Here is a 23,223-nt window from a genome sequence, read left to right on the forward strand (position 1 = left end):
AGAGAACAAATCACAAAATACAATGGCAACATAATCAGACATGGTATATAGGTAAATTACATTGGAAAGAAGGACGACAGAGACTTGTACGATACTCTTGGAATGGATAAAACACTTGCACGTAAACATTCTTATACAAGACGCATTTGCGCCCCTCAGGGCATTAAGTTGAGCCATTTGCTCCATATCTTGCTAAAAAGCTCGGGCAACCCAGGGCCTCAAAGAGGGGCTCCTCTGGAGTTCCACACCAATCCACTCCCTGTCTCCATTTCTGCCTAGTGGGTGGCTGGGCCGGAGACCAAAGTGCCGCTATATCGCGTTTCGCCACCGTCATTCCGAGGAAGCACTTATCGGCCCGAGAACCATCGAGGCCTTCGAACACACCCAGGATCAGACGTAGCGGGTCATGGGGAACCTCCCACCCCAAGGTCTGTGTAAGCTCTAGCTCTACCCCCGCCCAGAATGGTGCAAGAGCGGGGCATTGCCATGCCATGTGGTAGATGTCCGCAGGAGCGTGGTTGCATCACGCGCAGGACGGGAATGGTCGCATACAGGCGCTGTATAGGCACGCTGGTGTTTGATATACCCTGTGGAGGTAATAAAGTTGGACTAGCCGTAACTTGCAATTAGATTATTAATGAGAAAACATTGCATGCAGGGGCACGAGTTAATGTTACCTTAGGGCATGAGATATAGTTACTTGAGATAAAAATAACTAGGGAATTTCTGTGGTTTGTAGAGTTTAAAATGTTAAGTTGTTATTGAACATTTCACCCAACTAGAACGTTCATTTAACCTTTGGTTTTTTTCAGTGAATATATATATATATATTTTTTTTCTTTCTTTTCACATACAACCAGACGGTTAGAGGCAGCGAGACAGATGTAGTGCCACACACTGCCTTTAGTTAAAGGACAAGCCCCAAACCGAGGGCAACACATCAGCTCTGCTGACATTAGTGATCCTAGCAAAAACCCAGATGGCCACCACACTAATCTTAAGTGTGGTCGCCGCCCTTGAAACAATGATATACTATGTACAATGCTGCTCCAAGATGTCAGACACATGCTAAACACAGTTCCTGAAAATCGCGTCTCTTGTCACATTTTTATTATTTGAAACTTGAAACTCCTTGTACTTTTTTAATTGCCTCACATTTATTTGTTACATGTATTTTTTTAAGCGGTTTTGATTCCACATCATTACATCAAAAGGCACATAGAAAAGTTGAATTTGTCATTCATCTTAACTCAAGCACAATAAACATCAAGAAATGCCGGTATTTACCACACAACTCGTCGTGGCGCTAAAGCAGAACCCATTACAAATTGTAGCGACTTAGTAATTAACTCGCAAAAAGCAGTGTGGATGTCACATCCTGACCCTTAACTCATGCCAATCTAAAGGAAACAGCTTAAGAAAGCTGAGGACAGAAGTACAGACACATGACTATTAAATTAGTTGGCGAGAGGGGTTACATTGAATCAGGCACTTGCACATACTCATCCACCCACAACAAAAGTCTTCTGAGTTCAGTTAGTGAGTATGCACCAGAAAAGGAATAATCAGTCAGCACTTCCCCTGGTTACGTGCAAACAAATCAGCACATCAGAAAACAATATACAAATATAACTCTAAAACCTACATAGAGCTCCTAACATCCACAGACAATAGTTACACCCTTTACCCACACACAATTACAAAGAAAGTAACAAGCATTCTGTGTTTCATTTTTTACAAGCATATGAAATAGAAATCAAAAGTTTAGAAGTAAAAACGCCGCTGTCGAAACATGACCTGCATATTTTTATAAAGAAAATGGAGTCAAAGTTACACTGCTTTTGAGGTAGTGTGCACGTGCAGATAGCTAAGAGATGAAGTGGGTTGACCCACTGCCACATGATGCATGCTATGGTTGCCACTAGGAACAGATCATGGATGAAGAGAGGGCCATAAGTCCCTTTATCGGTGGTTATGTGTACATTTTTATAATGAATTGTTTTGAAAACATAAGGCAGATATCAAAACTAAAGCTGCCTCTATGCCAGGCCTATAAATGGAATGAGGTAACAAAACAGATCGACATTCGCAGAACCCCAAGCATAAAAGATACAACACAAACTACACACACATTTTCATAATTACATCCACCAACAGCTCTCCCACAGACAGTGTACACTGACTTAGGCCACCAAATTCATATTTTGAGACACCCAGCCAGCACTGCAGAGTTAAATTCACTAATAACCTAGTCAGACATTTAGAAAGGAGATTGAAAGAAAATAATATCACATTTCAGCTCAGCCAGCTGTCATTGTTTGCAGAACCAGTTAACCAACAAGGTAATGCGGCTCTATCGGTCACTATTTCAATTTCCCAATCAAGTGCACTTACCCTTGTAAAGACATTCACCGTGTTTGAAGGTAAAATCAAAGTTCTTACGAAACGTAATAAAGAAGGACGACCAGTGGCGAAAGATAAAGTGAAGGCATTAGCCTGAAATACGAACACAGATAGAGACATTTGGAACATACAAAGGGGGAGGAGAAGCCATATCATAAATAATACATAAGGAAAGGAAAATTCAAAAACTGGGTAAAAACATAATTTTTTAGTTATCCGGTTCGCCACAAGCGATATAAAATCAATGCGCTCATTCTTTTTCTAACTGCCACCATTCTGCATAATGATAGTGAAGCTGAAATCCAACAAATCAGTGGTTCATTTACCCATACTCCTGGGGCCATCTCTGAACAAAGCAATCAGCTCCCACACAACTCCTCTTTCACCGCAAAGCAACGAAGCGTGAAGAAACCGTCGGATGAAAGCCTGGCGGCCAGCTCAAATCTCTCGTTTAATTTCTCTATAGTTGTGACAGGGCCGGTTCTTTCGCCTCTCAACAGCTGCTGTATGGAATGTATACCTTCTCCGATTACGCTGCGCACCGTTACTTTCCTCCTTTTGTCTCTTTTTTTGTTGTGTCTTACACGTTTGCCTATCTTATGTTTTAATCCTTTTTACATTGTCTCTTCACTCGTCGCAGCCAGTCCTCCCTATTTGTTGACTCGTTTCTAAGCTACGCCTCACACAACCTCGCACATTATTATTAAACAGATCACAGGTCCTAAAACAAAAAAATAATGATTAAAAACACTATTGGTAACAAAATACCGACCCTGAAGCACCTAAAAGTGACTTCAATGGTTATCCTAGAAGCCTGAATTTGTAATCTGTAAATGCGCAATGAGTCAACGCTAAACCCAAGACTAATGTGCACCCTAGACGGATGTCTAACACCAACCCTATGACTAAATCTGTCCTCTAAACTGAACCATAAAAATAACTATAACTCTTTACCCTGACACCAAGACAGGAAAATGTGATAGATAGAAATTGTATAATCCATCAGAATCACTGTCAATTACTGCTGGCCCGTTAAGACAATACTGGTTAGTTATGTCAGCCAAAGCCGGACTTACTGGCTTTAACAATGCTTGTTTTAGGTCTGGCGATAGCACAGGCCTTTTACTATTTCAAATATTACATGCATAATAAGCATATTGATAGGGGCTTTTAGCCAGCCCTCCATATCCATTGGTCTGTTATTGGGTCATCCACATTCTTCTTCAACCCACTACAACATACAGCATGAGGAACTGATTAGGCCACTTCAGCCATTGGCTAACTTCATGGCGAGTGTTCGCATTCTACCCATTCACAAACTAAGCAATTCCCTTCATTTCCAGTGACTACCTAGCAAGGCACGCTTTTTGACTTACATTTTTATTTTTGCTTTTAATCCCCACCCTCATTTTTAGGTCTCGCACTGCGAACCGGATCGCGAAAGCGATCCGTCGCTGCGAGACTTATTGTGATCATTTCATCTTTCAAGGGCTCAAGGGGAACAGACAGCGGACAAGCAATGTGAACGCGCAGCTCCTTGACTGGGATTAGGTCGCGCGCGTCAACTAAACAGCATGTCAGTTTCAGTTTTTACACGCGACCCTCTACAGTTTGTGCCTCATGCACTTCTCGCATACACACACACACAGCCACAGCTTTTCGCACTAGCACGCACACACACACACGAGCACACACACAGAGAGACACACGAGCGCACATGCACGCAGACACACACACACACACGAGCACACATACCGCCCGCCTGCCGCCGCCCCCACCCGCCCAGGGGTGAGATTTCCCCCCCTCTTTCCTCACACTCACCGGAGAGGTCGGCGCGGGCCCCGCCGAGCAGCAGGAGGCAGGCGGTGAGCAGCAGCGGCGGCTCCATGGCGCTCGGTCCGTCCGTCTTTCTGACTGACTGCTTCTAATTCAACGTTTATTTTCCCCCTGTAATGTCCGTCCTTATTCTAGGCCTCCGAGGCGTCGTAAAGGCCGGAGCGGGAGCACGCGCTCGCAGCCCCGGGGCGCGGAGTTTGGTTAATGGAACAGACGTCGCCGTCGGCAGCGGGTGACCTTTGAACCCCCCCCCCTCCTCCCGGAGCCTGGCAGACGCCGCCGTCCTCGCGCTAACTAAAATGGAGGAAATGAGGCCTGTGTGCTGCGTTTTTTTTTGCAGTTTTATACAGCGCGAACTTGACCCGAATCGGGTATCAGGGCGCTTTACATAGCACCAGTTACGTTACATGAGAAACATGTTGACTCCGTTTTTCAGAATGAAGGATTTCATTTGTGGGAGTGAGGGGGGATAACGTACATTTGCATTCATCAGAACGTAGTTTTTTTTCAAAATAACATTGTACACATTTACAAAAGGAGGCGGGGCGGCACTACCTGGAACCATGATAGTGTTGCCCACGTTATCTCTAAATGTAAATAGGGCAAGAATCAGTATACTGATAACAAAGTAAGACAGACCGTCCCCCCAAATATACAACCAATGTTCTCCGAATGCGGAACACAAACACTGTTGGCAAGAGACATGATAAACATCGTGCTGATCAGACGTCATTAATTTTCTCCTGATGAGGCCCTGTTTACTTACAATATAATTACTACATCAGCCCTAAATGCGCTGATTTTATCTTTTAAATTGTGATGTATTTTGGTTGTGAATTTTTACTAATGTGAAATATTGCTTTGCGATTTTTAATCAACAAAAAGGGCAGTAGCGATGCATGAGTAGCAAAAAATGTACTCCGTGCCAATGGTTGCAAATGAAATGTCATACACCTAAAAGTGGAAAGACTATGCTGGTTTTATTGCATGAAAGTGAACGCCCCGGCGACCTGGATACTGCTGCCCAATCTAACCCCTTAAATGAAACGCAATGCGACCTGTTAAAGAATTATCAAGGCCCATTGGGGTACTTACAAGCTAGAAACGCTAGTCTCTAGCTTTCATTGTGCCTTATGGGAGAAGGAAAGCATAAAAGGTCACAGGTATTTTTTTTTAAAGAATTAAACAGTCCTATCTGTTTTTTGAGCGACAAACAGCACAAGTGCGGCGCTGGGACTCGAACCCGGGTCCTTGCAATTAAAAGAGCAGGTCTTGTCGCTCAGCTAATTAGCCCCGTCACTACACAACTAGAAATAGCCTAAATGTATTATTTTCCAAATTCCATTCTCTGCTTCCCACTCACTTTTAAGCAGGTATACCTGAATAAATCGTAGGTGGACTCTCAGAAACTCAACGCACATCCGGTAGTGCCGGAAGTGACGTCATTGTACTGCGGCTCCATCGGAATGCCGTGAGGGTGCAATGGTGCATGATGGCGCGTACTCGGTCTCTGTTTTCCAGGGGTTTGCGCACATTTGCTGGCAACGGGAAACTGCATTAATTCCCGCATCTCAGGTAAGCTTGGGCATGCGGTGCCGTTTTTGGGAAAATTGGGTCTGGGGTTCATGTGTGCTTCTACTCGACTGGTTGTGCGGGCATCATTTCAAAAAGGCGAGCCTGACCTCCTAAACGAGGGAATGGCTCAGATTCACTTTGTGGTGAGAAGGGTTGCTTTCTTACCCCAACTGCTGATTTAGTTATGCATGTATTCTCGCTACACCGAGGTCCCAGAGTAGCACCAAGCAGCTGACTTGCACCATCGCCGGGTCCTGGAACTAATAAAGCTGCAGACTGCTGGCACCCTTTGCTCCCCAGCTGCCATCCCTCAAATTGAGGATGAGCGCTCTGCATCTCCCAAAGGGCCCAGTGCTATAGACATTTCGTTCTAGATCAAGAAGAATGTGCAGTGGTGGGCGAGATCCTGTTCCCTGCTCGTCCTTCCCTGGGGGAAGACAGAGCACCCACGCTCACTGCCTGACTGAGCCACCCCCTGCACTAACCGTCCCTGGTACTGCACTTTCTTTGTGAGGGCACATGCAGTAGCGGCCTAATGGAACATGTCCTCACCCAAGCCTGTATAGGGGAGTCCCTCATTAATGCTCCACGAAAGGATTGTCGTCAGCACCCTCCTTTCGCACCCACAACTACGGCGTGGGTACAGGGATAGCCAAAGCCGCTCTACATAGGAGAGTGAGATAGCCGTGGGAAGTGATGCAAAAGCCGCACTAACTAGCCTGAAAGACGTGTCACAGATTCGATACCACACCTATTGGCTGCGTCGTGGCAAATTATAGCTATCTAACCCCCAGTGCGGTATGAATAGGAAGGTGCCTCACCCGGATTTCCATCCATAGCGCAAGGTGTTATCGACGCCTGGTGTGCAATTCTAGTACCTGCATTGATGCAGTTTTGCCTGCTGATAGTGCTATCTCTTGGGAGGAGTGATCACTGCGGGAGGGTTAGGCCTCTTTGTCTGGCAGGGAACCAGGTTTCTGTTCCATAGCCATGACTTCTGGGCGGCAAAATACTTTAATGCAAGCCCTCTTGAATACTGAATTCTGTTTTTCATCCTGCTGGGCCTAACCAGCCGTCCATTCTTCAGAGGTGGATGCAAAATAACAATTTAATCGAAACCAAGGCCTAAATGTTAAAAGTTCAGCAACGCAGATTACAATCTATTGTTTATTATATCCCTAAGGCTTGTAAGATATATTTTAGAAACTTTTTTTTCTTTTTTACGAATAAAACATACAGTTGACTTGAGTATACAATGACTGAATGAACATGTATGCCACGGGGAAAAAACAACAACCCAGGAATAGTCAAGATAAAAAAATACAAAAGAATCAAGTTTTTAGAACAAAGTGTTATTAAATCTACTTATAAAATAAAGTGCTCAGTGGTACATCAGTGACCTTCAGCTCATGAGCCTGAATCCTTGTGAGGCTCACTTATCCTTATGTCTTTCAGATGTCTGTAAATTAAGAATCATGAACCTGGATAATGCTACCACTCTAAATTTACAGCGCTTGGAAAAACTCAGTGAGGCACGACGCTCTGTATTGTCACGCTGTCTGATAATGCAATCCTAGTCAAATTGGAACCTTTAATTAAGATACTTTTGTCAGGCTGGATGAAAATACAGGAATATGCTAATCCTGAAACGTGAGTCACTAGAGAGCAGTGAGCGAAGGGTGTTTCAGTAAGGCCTCACATCCATGGTACATGGACCAGAGCGCACAGGTAATTAAGTCAGCAGAGCCTGTATTGTATTGTAATTGCATTTATATAGCGCTTACTACCCACAAGGTGTCAAATCGCTTTTTTTAGCAAGTGGCACGCTACTCCAGAACCCGTAAATGATTAATGTTGAGTTAGTATAGTGAAATATGAAAGTAATTTGAGTGGTGGATAGGTTAGTCAGTTATTTGGATTCAGAAGGATAGAATAGAAGAGGGAAAAGGTTTGCATTTATATAGCGCTTGTTACCCCTGATGGGGCTTTGAAGCGCTTCCTTTTTTGGGCAAGTAGCACACTACTCCGGAGGCTTTAATTACAGTCTCCAAACAGTATTTTCGACATGTTCTCAACTTTTTTTATAGCATGGGCTCTGGCATTGGAATGCAATAGGTCTCGCATTTGCGGCAGTTTAAGCTATTGGCATTGTTAATGACAATGCCTTTTATTGATCTGTTTTAAAAACAAGACATAAATAAAAGGCATTTTCATTTACAATGCCAATAGCTCAAACTCCGGAAGATATGAGACCTATTGCATTGCAAATGCTTGTTTAATTTAGTACAAATTGTAGTGTAAACAGTACTTCAGCAGACACTGCATTTTATTGTCTGCCCATTTGACATTAAGTGGTATTTGTGTGGTTTATGGAGCACTTTTAATGTTTACAACGTGGGGTATCTTTGTTCTTGATTGGGCATTACAATAAGTTGGGCGCCTGTTGTTGTCTGGTGTGCAACATCTTGAGTTACCCACGACGGCCTGCATGTAAGTCTGCCTCCACGTAAACGTATGTTTACCCGACACTTGCACTTGATACTACGTTTTGTTGTGTTAACTTTGCTCTAGCCTTCGTTGTATTTGTCTACTGACCCCTAAGCAACGTATGTATATTGTGCACCAGTGGTGTCTAGTTTTTATTCAGCCTCCTTTCACTTTGTCGTTAACGAGAATGCCTCTGAGTTGGGCAGTAGGTGCGTTGTAGTGTGGTTGTGCTTTTAGTGGGCAGTTACCAAAACTAAACATCCTTTCTGGTACGTTTTACAATCTCCAATTTAAGGAAATGAGCATTGGCCCACGACTGCTTTGCTTTCGTCTCATGCACGTGGTAGCTAAATCTTATCTATAGCAGCGCTTCTTAAACTAAGTTCTAGGGATCCCCCATTAAATGTTTACTGGGCACTGAGCCCCACTTAAGCAATTTTCTGCTATTTTAACCTTAATACTGTAGACACGTGTACATTGCCTTTTATTAAGTTAAAGCCATTTGCTTTGCTATACAATACCATTAGCAAAGCAAATGGCTTTAACTTAACCAAAGGCGAGACCTGTTGCATTTTCAATGCTTGTTTTTTATGATTGTGGAAGGCCTGGCAGCTTCCCCCACAATAAAAGTTTGCAAAACCATAACAAAAGAGCACATCATTGACAAAAGCCAAAAGAATGGCAGAGACATCCAGGCCTAATGGCTTTGCCAGTGCTTGTTTAAATGATCTAGGGCATTAAGGGAATAAACTAGCCCATATGCAAATAACCCTTTGTCCTTCACTAATAGGAGTAGTCAAGATGGACCACCTGGCCACGAACCCTTTTAATGGAAACCACGCAACTCCAGACATCTTCTGGCCTTATTGCACCTTCAGTGAGGTGCTGCTTGAAACTATGACACAACACAGTGAGTGCACTCTATGATCCAAGTCTTGTCATACCCACCTACCCACCACAGCTGACGTGACAGACATGAAAAAGCACAAGGGATAGGAATGTTTGAAGTACATTTGAGGACTTTCCAAAACAATCAATGTCACAATGGGACTTAAGGTACGTTTTACTGATCAGCCCCAATTCAGCCAAAATGCGCTGGAGTTACTTGTATTCTCCATCAGGACTGACATGGCCTAGAAGTTCGGTTAACGTAAGTCCAGAGAAACCGGGACAACTTTCGTGGCACATTCAGGGACGCATGCGGTTGGATACAATCTGTAAGGTCACCACCAGAAAAACGAAAGTATTGCAGCACCGTAGAATTGCTACCGGTTGAGATTTATTCAAGCATTACTTCCACCAATGACCAAGCCTCTTTCTAAGCCTAAACGTAGCCATAAGTTTAGGACGAGCAACAACCATGTGTCTGACCATGACACGAATGCTAATGGCAACCGTAAGGTAGAGCTAAGCACAGTGCTATGACACTAAGAATATTACCCCCAAGGTCAAAAGCACAAGCTTAATGCTAATCAATCAACTTTTGGCAAATTCAGTAAAAAAAATTTTTTTAAAAAGACAATGTCGTTTTAAAATTACAAATACGTCAAAATGAAAGTATTCTAACTGAACATTTCCTGTAATTGCGTTTTTGGCCTACACTGTTAGCATACGTATCGGCATACATTCAGGGTAAACAAATATTGTAGCAATTTGGAATTATATCTGTTGGCTTGTCACCTCTTTTCTCGGTTCTACTGTCTAGCTGAAATATGTATGGTTTTAGATTCAAACAAATGGATTCTATTAGTTTGTTGATGCTTTCCCATTCTCTTTGCAGTAATTAAAATCAATAGTCAACAAGGTCTTGTTGAAACATCCTCTTAAAGAAAGGTCAGCTTCAAATACCTAGCAACAAGTACCCCAATGTGCATGCTACTGGTCTCCAGTGGATGGTAGGTAACCAATGGACACATGCTTCACTTCCTGGATACCAATGTACACACAATTTACTTCCCTGAAACGTGCCAGTATAATATGACATCATCTGCCTGCCACAAAGAAGCCAAACAATATACAAATGGGAAGATACGGCCCTTTTTAGACCAGGAGCGGTTGTGAAACTTTCATGGATTATTATTAATAAGCATCTGTTTATGTTTTGCCCTATATGAAGTATAACTGTTTTCAGTTTGCTGATGGAGTGGGCAGTGGAGAAATGCTAATATGAGCACGGTACAATCTCTTATTGACTAGCAATAGCTCAGGTAGTGTCTGGGTGGTTACCTTGCCAACTACTCTGTTTATCACCTTTCATTTCCTCTTTAAAGGAGAGGTCATGTGATTATGGGTATGTGGGAGTCAACCTAAAAGCAATATCTCACTTTGGCATGACCGGACCACTGATTGGCCAGCTCAGCTTTGTTTTTTGTCCTTGCAGCCTATAACAATCCCAAAGAGATCATAATAAACTTGCCATAGGTCTGCACAGAGACCATACAACCACCTCAATAGAGGAAACTGAGCTTACACTATGAATCGTTTCTTAAAGACATGATAAAGGATACCTCAAAAGGATGCTCAAAATACCCTACTCTCAACATTCCAGAAAAAATTATAACTGTTGTACACTTTCCCCAGTAGTACCTCTAAAACCTTATGCGACAGCTGTGGTAGGGTCATGCTATTTAGACCTGCAATGGGACCATTCCACACATCACCTCGGGATAGCAGTTCAAATGTGGACATATGCTGCTTCTATTAACGCGACTGGTACTAGAACAGGTAATGGACAGACCGGTGTGCCCAGCAGGCACCAGACTCCCGAAAGCACTTTTAAAATAATAGCAAAACATGGCAATGTTAGACAACATGAAACGAAAGATAGGATTGGAAAAATCCAGTAATTGTGTTTTTTCAGCATCTACAAATAACCATGTTCTGTGTGCAAAAAACCCCCCAAAAAACGATACACAATCAAAAACGAAAAGATAGCGACGAAAGGAATGATGGGAAATGCAAACTTCTCAACTTGTTTCCTTACAGTGATGATGCCTGTGTGTGTCTTATGCCACAAAACAGAAGCAAAATAAATAGATAATAAACCAGAGTAATGCCAGACTCTGTCCTCCATTCCATGGAGGGCAAATACTTAAATTGAGAAGATATTAACTCCTCACCCTAAAAAAAGCGTCTTTTTGCCCTAAAAAAACAGGTGAGCTTTGGAATATGTTCATCTAACAGTGCAGATGCGGAGTACACGTGTACGGGCTGACCAGCGTTGCAGACTGCACCACTGACTCCAGTGACCGACACACCCTCTCAAGGACAGCTTGCACAGAAAACTCCGAGATACAAAACACTGTGATGCATTAAAGTAAATAAACAACACGAAAGGCCTTCAGCAGAGACAGAAATCAATCTATTTAGGAGCCAATGTGATAAGATTAGATGCAATGTTGTATCAACCCATTAAATGACGTGCCCGACCATCACAAGCAACTGAACAAGTGATAGCTCTGTGTACAACGATTTTAGTTTCCAGTGTGGTGGGTTGGGGTGTTTTTGTGTGTCATAAAAGGAATCTAATTAAAAATACTCTTCACCTCAAACTAGCTAAACAAACTAAATAACGGACAAGCCTTGAGAGCTTTCACAAACGCGCAGCGAGAATAAACAGTGCCCCAAACTTAAAAATTAAAAAAAAAAAATTGAAAAAAGGAAAGTACTTCAATGAGAGCTGGAAAGAAAGATGATCAAAACGCTTTGGCAATAGATAAGATGGACACAGGGTTCAAAACAGAGAGCGAAACCTAAATGAGATGCTAAAATACCAACGACCTAGCCCAATATACTTACACGATACAAATCTTTCTAATACCATGACTCAAACCGTGAATCAAAATATTGCAATGCAATTTCACTATGTAGGATCTGGCCCCATGCATGCACTTCTTACAGAAGCTCTTGTTTGAGGAACTTGCGCTATATAAATGCTAACCTTTTTCCCTCCACTATTCTTCTCAATCCAAATAACTGACTAACATATCCTCCACTTAAATCACTTTCATATTCCACTATACTAATTTTCAACACTAATCCTTTATGGGTTCTGGAGTAGCGTACTACTCGCCGAAAAAGCGCTATATAAATGGAATTACAATACAATACAATTTCTCTTTGCATAATGTCTCTGCCAGACCCCTGTGTCCTCCTAGTGCACAACCTTGCTGTGCTTTCTTCCAGTCCTGTCTGGGCATTTGCTCTGATTTCACCTACTGCTTTGTGGCACTTCCCCTGTCCCTGAGAATATGCTTTGGCCGGTATTAACCAGATCCTACATTGTGCCTCTGCTCAGTACCTTCCTCATGTCTCTGATCGCCAGCTCTTGGTCTTTTCTCATGTATCTGCTCTATCAATCTGTTGCTTACTTTGTGGGTTCCTTTGTTTGCTCTTTTCTCTTAACTCTGCTGCTTCCAGCTGTAAGTTGATTGATTGAATAGCTTTATTCGATTTTTCAGGAAAATCCGAAAAGCAACAATGCAGCAGATAATAAAAACGCCTATCAGCAAAATACAATTCAAATACTTAAAAATCACAAAATACAGTAATAAAAACATTGATCAGCATAAAAATAAATAACAGACAAATTATACACAACATAAAACACCAGGGTCACAAAACGTCATAGCCCCTGAATGACCCCAGATAAAAAAACAAGTCAAATAAAAACAAACAGTGTGGGATTTTAACAACTGCAGAAAAAGAAAGGCAGGCCTCACTTGTGTGAAGTTCATAGGCAGGAGGAGTGGGTGAATGACTCGATGCCTAAAATGGCTAAAAATGAGACTAACCGTGACGATATCAAATGTGTCAGGAATGGAGATATCATCACAAAAAGAACCCGGGAGTCCTGAAATTTTACACCAAGATCCTTTGGACAGTGTGAGCCGATGAAAAAGATTAAATCTAAAATATGCTAATAATCTACAATGAACATTATACATCTCCAAAGCCAGATAAGGTTCCCCTTCAGGAACTGGTTTTATCATTACAAAATGACGAACAAACGCTCTAAGAGGGCCCTAGGCCTGCAGCAACCATGTCATGAAAAGCCTGAGTAAGCCATGGTATGTCCCTCCCAACTTTAGCTTCCGGGAGCGTAAATAACTCAGGGCAACCCAATGACTGAAAGCCCCGCCTAATATAGGCAAACTAGGGGATTCTCCACCTGCCATCCAAGGCCAAGCAGTTTCTTATAATTACCCTATTCAGAGACAGGTCCTCCTTGAGCCAAATAGACAACCAAAGTAGCAAAGGGCGAAGTCTAATTGAATCTCAGATATACCACATTTCTACTTCCTCATGCAGAATCTCAGAGGCAGTGCTCACTGGTACTTTCAGCAAGCTTCTCAAAAATGAGCTTTAACTTGCATTCTTCGCCTAACCTTCCAGTGTCCCTGATATACTCCGGTCTTGTCGCTCCAGCTTTAAGTGTCCGTCTGCTTCACCTACGGGTTTGCTCTCCAATTCTGAGTTCCCTACTACAGCACCAGAAGCGTTGTCATATCTCCTGTCTCACGATCTCTTGGTTCAGACTTTAATGTTGGCCTCCATGAAATTTTAATTGCACCACCGGGATCCAAGTCATTTTGCGTAACTCTTATGATGCCAAATTACAAAAAATTATGCTATGGCATGCACTTGTGTAAAGCTCAGAAACAGAGCGCAAGCAGCTGCTACTCGTAGAGCACGAACAGCAGCTGCTTGCGCTCTGTTTCTGTGCTTTTACAGAACAGAACATTGCAATATATTCTTATAGCAAAATGCATCTTCGGTCCATTTTGGATGTAAAGGTGAAAAGAAAATAGCGTTAAATGCAGAGATGCACTCGTTCATGTAATTCTGCGCAATCGCACAGAATTTACACTACACTAAATTACAAGTTGTTAGGCCCCCCCTACTTTCTTGTTTCTTGTCTACAGCTTGCTTTAATCCTACATCAAGTATGTAGTGACTTGTTGTAGCGTGCAACTAGTGTCTAGTCCTTCGCTGTAGCTTGTAACACCTGGCTCTGCTCTACCAACTTGTTGGGTAGAGCCTACCCCACTAGCGGCTTTCCACAAATTACTGCTTCTACAGGTCATGCTTCTCAGAAATAATTTTACAGTTTTGGAAAGAAACCATTGTGGAGACATCTGCACCATTCTATTTTTTCAAGGAATAACTGCTAAACGATGCACAATTTTCCGGCTGATGCACTAACTACAATCCAATAATTGACGCATCCTGCGGACAGAGAAGTGCACTTAACACCGTCAGAGTCCTTTTAGGTAGGGAGATAAACAAAGGCCCAGAGAATCAGAAAAGCTAAATCTCTCTTTACCTGAAATCAGCAAACGGTATTGAGATGTAAATGTAGAATGTAAATGTAGGCGTATTTATAGAGCGCACTGATACTCAGGAGTGTCCTGGCGCTGTACTCATACCGCTAGGGAACCCATCCTGGCTTTTCCCTGTGAAATGTCCACTCCTGGGCATCCCCGGGGTGCAACCAGGCATCCCCAGCGCTGTAGGGGGCCATTGTGGAGACTAAGCAAGCTATTGCCCAGAGTTGCAGCGTGGGACTCGTGCTCAGAGTAGGCACCGAGGCGAGAAATCAGGTCAGAGGAATTATGAGCCCAAGAACCACCGAGATCACTGAGATCAGCCAAGGTGGGATTTGAACCCTGGTCCCAGGCCAGGCCTCTACACCAGGGACTGCCGCTCTAAGCAGTGAGCCACACTTCTCCACCAGATGTAATACAAATACAATATCTTGATAGAGTGGGTACATTGGCACCAATAAGGAATAGGGAATTAGAGGTGGTGACATTAAAACAAGGGATATAAGGGCTATCGAAGAAATTAAGCATAGTGGGACAGATATGCCTACTCCACCCTGAGTGCAAAGAGTAAAGGGCAGAATATAGGAATATGGGTATGAAGCTCTCAGCTCTGAACACAACAGCTCAATAATTCTGCAAGCAGCAAAAATATATTCTGTAATATGGAGAAATGTGAGATGGATGAACACTAAACTGACATTCTACTCAGTAGAAGCCTTTTAATAAGGTAAAACATTAAGGCCACATAGGTGAAAGTAGAAATATCAAACATACCCTGTCTTCAAGGAAGCCAATGGCTGGTGTAAGTACTACTGGAAGTGGTCTGGGTAATAGGGTCTCTAATTTGCCAATCACTGTATTATCTAGATGCCCCTGCTAGGTCACACAATTATACACAATATGGATGAACTTGTAAACACACTCAATTATATCAAGCAGAAGAGTTTTGAGTCTTGTTAAAAAAATAATCATGAATGATTTATTTACCTCCCACTGGGGTTACAATCTAACATGTTATCACAAATTTTAAAAAGAATTTTTAAAAAACCTCATACATAATTATACATAAAATAAGTCAGAATGTAATCAAAAAAACAGTCGACGCAGCGTTTCTGTGCTTTTTCTCTTTTACACCTTCTTCAGGACTTTACAACATTTTGACTCCAATGTTTCTCTATATCTGAGTATCTCTGTGTTCTCTATGCACGGAGGAGCCACCATCAATCAAGGCCAAACTTCATATGGTTTTTTGTTACACCACCTTATTGTATTTTTTGCCGGTTTGAAAATAGGTTTTTTCGGCCAATAGGTATTGCGTAGCCCCGCTGTCAGGATTTCTTTCAGGAAGACGCTGCTACGGAGGAGCAGGGAGGCCACTTACAAATCCCAAGAGATCTGGATCCTTGACGAAAGAAATCCTGACAGCGGGGCTACGCAATACCTATTGGCCGAAAAAACCTATTTTCAAACCGGCAAAAAATACAATAAGGTGGTGTAACAAAAAACCATATGAAGTTTGGCCTTGATTGATGGTGGCTCCTCCGTGCATAGAGAACACAGAGATACTCAGATATAGAGAAACATTGGAGTCAAAATGTTGTAAAGTCCTGAAGAAGGTGTAAAAGAGAAAAAGCACCGAAACGCTGCGTCGACTGTTTTTTTGATTAAATTTTGACTTATTTTATGTATAATTATGTATGAGGTTTTTTAAAAATTCTTTTTAAAATTTGTGATAACATGTTAGATTGTAACCCCAGTGGGAGGTAAATAAATCATTCATGATTATTTTTTTAACAAGACTCAAAACTCTTCTGCTTGATATAATTGAGTGTGTTTACAAGTTCATCCATATTGTGTATAATTGTGTGACCTAGCAGGGGCATCTAGATAATACAGTGATTGGCAAATTAGAGACCCTATTACCCAGACCACTTCCAGTAGCACTTACACCAGCCATTGGCTTCCTTGAAGACAGGGTATGTTTGATATTTCTACTGTTTGAACCCCCCTCCCTGTACAAAAGCAGGGGTACCTCCAAACTTTTTTACGGACACATAGGTGAAAGACAATATATAATTGACTTGTTAGGTAGCTTGCATTGTCAAAGCCAATGGGTTTGGCCTTTTGGCTTTTTATATCCAGACTTATTGCCTTTGTAAATGCACATACTTTTCGCAGGTGCTCTACTGCATTGGTAACAATATTTTTTTTCAGTGTGATGATGTACTTGTTTGTGCCTGTGCCATCATGCAACAGAATGTTCTTTAATATTTACCAATCCAAGTTGGTAGATGCCAAAATGGAGAGTGAGGGAAAGCAACGCAACAGACCAGTTAGGGGGTGGTACAGAAACGCAGTAAGGCAGGTGTGTGAAAAAGGAAGGAGCACACAGTTAAGATAGTTAGAAAAAACATGCCCTCCCGTGGGGAGCTAAAAGAATGGAGGACTTTCCATAATTTAATACTGGGCGGATACACGTCGAATCAAAAGGATGGCAAAGACAATATACTTCAGGGGAGGCACAAAAACAAGAAGAGGAATCAAAGCTTCGGAATAAGAAAAATGCAAATGAGATTGATAAGAAGCCATCAATTTATAAGAAATTGATAGACCCAAAGCCCACGGTAAGAAGAGGGATTATCCACAATAGGTCTTTCAACAACAGACAGTAGACGAAAACTGAAAATGGAACCTTGCTTCTGAAACAGTTCTATTCCGTGGCGTGAATTTCACCTGTTGATTATGGCCATTATAGAAAGTCAATATCGTGAATATCATGTTCAAAACCTGGTCATTCGTGACAGAGAAATTGAAATCCTGTCTCTACAGGCAAAGATGGGATAAGACCTTATTTGCTGCCTCCCATGGGTCTAAACACTTGAAGAAGGTGGTGGAACTGTAGATTACATTCCACTGTCTCTCAGGTCTCTGCAGACCCAAGGTAGACAGCAGAATTCTCTCTATGCAGGTAGTGGATCATTCAAAGTCGCTGTCAGTACAGTACTCTATTTAGGAAGGCAAAGGAAGGCCCAGAGAATCAGTGGTGACACCAGGGTAAATGTAAATGTAAATGTACAGGAATTTATATAGCGCAAATCACCAAGCGGTTTCTAAGCGCTTGCTTAGGGAACCCGTCCTGGTATTCCCCTGTGAGATAACCCCGGCAGGGTATCCGCAAGGTGAAAGCCAGGCATCCCGCCGCGAGGGGCCGTTGTGGAGATTAAGCAAGCTATTGCCCAGAGTCGCAGAGTGTGAACCCGTGAATCGAGTAGGCACCGGAGCGAGAATTGTCGAGTCCATGGACATTTTATGACTCAAGACCCCGCCGAGCCGGGAATTGAACCCTGGTCCCGGGCTGACCTCTGCTTCCAGGTCTGCCTCCTCTAACCCGTGAGCCACACTTCTCCAGGGTATTACATCACTTTCACCTGGAAGGGGCCCCCACTCATTAGTAGGGCTCCTAACCCCATAATGAAGCGCTTGCAGCATTAGCTAAAGCATGCAAGGGGCATTCATATCATACTTTTCTCTGTAACACATATCCCCATACTTTGCTAGTCATGGTTTGTCTATCCCTGTCTTTTACATTATTCTACAATTGTAATGCTGCCCACATATATTCAGGTGGTCTCGTGCCCTGATCTGAAATTGGTCTCTGTCTACCTTCAGTTAGTCCTGCAGGTGGTGGTTGGGAAGAGTGGCTGAATCTGAAATGTGTTTTTTTTTTTACATATTGTAAAGGAATGATAACTAGATGGCTGAATAAATTAAACATGCATTGATGAAAATGGTGTGATCTTGAGGTCCTGAGTTTGAATCCTGGCAATGCCAATTCAGCAAGGTTGTTATACTGAATATCATTAACAGTTAACAGTAATACATGCTATTTATATTTCTTAGAAGTAGCCATCTGAAGCATTACATAAAATTCAATGTTTTCTCCCTTAATACATTATAAGGGGAAGGCTGAGAAGATTAGGTGTTTTCAGTGTATGTGTTTCCTATGACTCTTCCCCCTGAAGTGCTGATCTATAGGACAAGCTTTAAGAGACGGGTGTGTTTGAGAGCAAGGCCATACACAACAACGATATGGATGGTGTAGTTACCAATCACAGGGAGCGATTAACATCCGGCTTCCAACTGATGACTGAAATATCGAGCTTCATTCTTGTTGCCCAGGATTGTCACTTGGAACCCAAAAATGAAAATCAAACCTCTTATTTATAGAAAACTATCTATCATGTTAGTTTCACCACAACCATCTAAAAATCACATCAACCAGATTTTAGCTGGAATCGGAGTAATCTCTACCATCTAATTCTCTTCAGTCACCATAAAATCAGGTTCAGATTAGAGCCCCACAAATCTCTATCATATCCGAAAGTAAACAACTCAGAGCAATTCATTTTTGCAACCCTGAATTTGGTTAAGCAACTGAAGTTATCCTTCCATCAGGATGGCACTAGGAGTGTAACTGTCCCGTAAACCTGACACTTCTGACGCTGGGGTTTTCTCCAATCTGTAGGCATCTCTACCCACATAAGATTACGTCAGCACCTGAGATTCTCACCTTAAATCCTTAGAAATGTTTCTACTGACATCAGGGGATAGGCTTCTGCCAACTCAGGAGGCTCGTGGTTATTCTCTTCAAATCAGCAGCTGAGCAATTCCCACATCTGAAGCAGTGTTAATCCCCAAACACAGGGCGCCAGAATCCCCAGAATCCATCACATTACCAGGACCTGCGCTTCTGGTGTCCACTCTTCATCACACAGCAGGACCTGCCTCCATCTGAAGATGAGACCATACCTCAGCGGGATAATGTCTCCCTCCAATCCGAACCTGACCCCCGAGTGAGTCTGTTCATCTCAAGCCGCATCATGGTCTGGACAGGCCCCTCCCCAAGCACCAGGGGTTGGTATTCCTCTGCCACACCGGTAGCGAGTTCTCTCATTCTCTCACTTGGGGAGATGGGCTCATTTCCCTTCCATCTGCATGCACGCATATGTCCATATCCAGACCTGGCATTCTACTCGACATGAGTTGCAAGCGCTCCTGGTCCCACGGGAGAAGAGCTTTTCCCTAAAGACTTTACCCGATGCATAATTGGGAGCTGGCTTACTCCCGGAATCAGGGCTTAAAAGGCACGCATCTATTAACTTCGTATCCACAATCGACGTTTTGCTTTTGTCTACCCTTTATCGGCAGATCACGTACCAAGGGGGTAGTTCCTTCAGCACATCAATACATCTACATTGCGACTTAATGTCCCTACATCCACATCCACTCGGAGTATAAAGTCTACCACCCCCCCCCCCCCAAACCACACACACATCACCCTCTCCGAATCAAGGGATGGCCCGTCACCCATCCCAAATCAGATGCGGACCTCCCCCCAAAACCCTGAAATCCGAAGACTACATTAAGCGACATGCAGAAGAACCTGGATGTCCGTCCGGCTCCATTAGGCAGACGAACCCGCCCCAAGTTGGTGCAAAGGGCCCCGTGCAAACAACCAGGGCCGGTGGAAGAGGCGAGAAGGGATGGGGAGGGCTGGCACAGACCGGGCATGCACCTACCCCCGTAAAGATCTGACGTGCCCACTTACTGAAAAAGTGCTTGAAGAGGTTGGGGAGGTCCATGGCTCCCCTCGCTGCAGGGCTCCGCGGGTGTAAATCAACACTGGAGGAATAAAATTCCTGCAAACTTCCTGCTACCACTCGGCTGCCTGCTCGGCTCCGCTCCCCGCCTGCTTGCATTGCGCCCTCCCCTCAGCACGTGACCTGGCACCGGGAGAGCCATCATGGCCGCCTCCCCTCCCTGGGAGAAGCAGGGGACCTGCCCAGGGAGCGCTGCAGGGCTTTGCCATGGCAACGGGGGTGGGCGGGCAGTGGGAACTGGAAGGAAGCGGGCCTTCCTCACTCGGAGGGAGCCGAGGAGCCCAGGATTTCCTCCAGAATGCACTTCAAAGGCCTCGGCGTGTGTGCACACGCCTGTTTGCGCCTACCGAGGGGCTAGGCTCAGGCACACACCAGACAGAGCCTGCAAAGTAAACTACCCTCCAAGGCCACTCAGCTGTACAAAGGAAGGGACCCTCATTTGTTGGGAGGCACGGCCGCCAAATGATTTTATTAAAAAATATCGGAGACCTGGCGCATGCATGATAAACATGTTCAACATTTTTTAACTTAAACGTGGGTGATTCTGTTAAAAAAAAAAAATCAAAAAAAAAAATCGTGAGAATATATTTTTCCCATTGATTTATATTAGAGCGGAGGCGACTTTAGGAGGGACACAGCTAAAATAAAGCCAGCCGTTTTTGGCTTCTAAAATCGGGAGTCTACGGTCTGAATTGTGTCTGTTGGTATATATTCTGGTGTGACACTAAATGCATGCGCCAAGTATAAACATGAGCTGTTCAAGTTGGAGGCGCCGCGCGTTTATATCAGCGGATCTCACTGAACTTTGACAAGTGAAACCTACTTTAGTCAAACAGCCCCGGACTCTGATCACTGGGAATTCTCTCTCACCAACGCCCATGACAATATCACCCCCGCATTAACTACACGGTCTATGTAACAACTGTCTCTACACAGGGCGGACGCTATGTATGGGGAGTGGGGGCAAGTGCCAAGGCAAGCACTGAGCCCACTGACATGGGGGCCTGCACTAATACGTCGGCCAGGCCTCGGCACACCTGTCCTCTTGCTCATCAAATTGAGAGCAAGGTGTCTCATTGCAATTGTACCTACGGGAAGGGAGGGGGTGAAGGGAGGCGACGTTGGTCACAGCTGAAGGAGACACAATCTGCAGGGTTCATCTACGATCCTACGACCGTGCTGCCCATGCAGAGGTACCACAGATACCCACTGTCTTGCAGTTTAGTGCCCCAGCAGTTTTAACCCTCTCTGTCTACAAGCACATTTCACATATTCATCCGTTTATGCAGGGCTTTAAGTGGGATGAAAAAACTGGGGGGTCTCTCAAAGGGGCGTGGCCCATGTAATTAGGGGCGTGGCTTTAAATCACTTATGTGCCGCCCGACTTGTATTTTGCTGTTTTTTGTCATTGCATCTAGATATGGGAAACAACAAGTAACATCATACTTACAAGTACGTACTATTGGCTTTGTCAATGGTTATTAGTTGCATAAGATAAATAAGCTGCAACTATGGCTTTTTACATATAATTTTGAAAAAGCTTGCAGTTAAAGCCCTGGTGACCCTACCACAATGTTGCTGCTCTTGCGTTACATAAAGAGAAGGGAAATCCATAAAGAAAGTGACTATTTAAAGGATTTCCCTTCCCCCACAGCGCTCACCTGGCATGGCGTCATGCCATAACTTCTCCGCTAGTGAGAAGTGAGGGCAGCACACATCCATGTACTTGCTGTCTCGAAACGGGTCTCTATCGGGCTGTTTTGCGCTCTGGCACTTTGTTCCAGACTACAGTGACAGCAGACTGCAGTCCGGGAAAAAAAAGGATCACCTGTGCCAGGGCTCAAAACAGAGCCCGATAGAGACCCGTTTCGAGGCCCCCATAAAAAAACTGCCGGTGCTCAGACCCCTGGAGACCCGGCCCACTTAAAGCCCTGCGTTTATGAGCTGTAAAATCAGTCCTACCGTTGCTGAGAGGAAGGGGCTGCAGATCGGGAGGGGTCTGCATAAAGAAGCTTCAGGAGCAGGGTCATATAGAAGCAGGGCACAAGTCCTAAAAAAAGAAGTGGGGGAACTAACCTAGCGCGACATCACGTCGCACGACATCACGGTGTATGACATCAGACATTGGATCACAAGAATTTACATCATAGAAAGTGGCATCACAAGCCACAACTTTACAGGACGTGGCATCACAAGAAGGGACATCAGATCTAAAGCCCTCACATATATGTTTAGCAGGTCTATCATTTGTACGTTTGAGCGCATTGCGAGCATAATAGCACAGTGAGCTATGGAAGATGATATGTGAATTCTACACCTTGCAATCCCCCAGTTTTATGTAACACATCCTGTACATTCATTTACAAACGTATATAATGTATTGTACATGTAATATACGCGTGTTGACGTAAAGCGCTCTAACACCCTGCATTGGGATGAGTGGGGCTATACAAGAAACAAGCATTGAAAATGCAATAGGTCTCGCAATAGAAGAGTTTAACATTTTTCGTTTTGCAAATGGATGAGTGGCGTTGCGTGGATGAGTGGCGTTGCGTGGATGAGTGGCGTTGCGTGGATGAGTGGCGTTGCGTGGATGAGTGGCGTTGTTTGTGTGAGTGGCGTTGTTTGTGTGAGTGGCGTTGTTTGTGTGAGTGGCGTTGCGTGTGTGAGTGGCGTTGCGTGTGTGAGTGGCGTTGCGTGTGTGAGTGGCGCTGTTGTGTGAGTGGCGCTGTTGTTTGAGTGGCGCAGTTGTTTCAGTGGCGTTGCGTGTGTGAGTGGCGTTGCATGTGTGAGTGGCGTTGCGTGGTTGAGTGGCGTTGCGTTGTTGAGTGGCGTTGCATGTGTGAGTGGCGTTGCGTGTGTGAGTGGCGTTGCGTGTGTGAGTGGCGTTGCCTGTGTGAGTGGCGTTGCCTGTGTGAGTGGCGTTGCCTGTGTGA

General features: G+C 43.9%; 1 protein-coding gene across 4 annotated transcripts in view; it reads right to left on the bottom strand.

The window, feature by feature from the left end:
* The window catches only part of NCK1 (NCK adaptor protein 1), a 722,331-nt gene that overhangs the window by 150,990 nt on the left and 548,118 nt on the right, over positions 1-23,223 (bottom strand). Inside the window, exon 1 of one of the 4 annotated variants that reach the window (XM_078665868.1) lies at positions 20,236-20,403. The exons of the other annotated variants lie outside the window; for them this stretch is intronic. Coding sequence (XP_078521994.1) covers positions 20,236-20,386 — 151 coding nt within the window. The 5' untranslated portion in view covers positions 20,387-20,403. Of the gene's footprint in view, positions 1-20,235; positions 20,404-23,223 lie in introns of those variants that run through there. 4 annotated transcript variants of the gene reach the window in all.

This window comes from Lissotriton helveticus, chromosome 11 (genome assembly GCF_964261635.1).
Source record: "Lissotriton helveticus chromosome 11, aLisHel1.1, whole genome shotgun sequence".
Taxonomy (NCBI): Eukaryota; Metazoa; Chordata; class Amphibia; order Caudata; family Salamandridae; genus Lissotriton; species Lissotriton helveticus.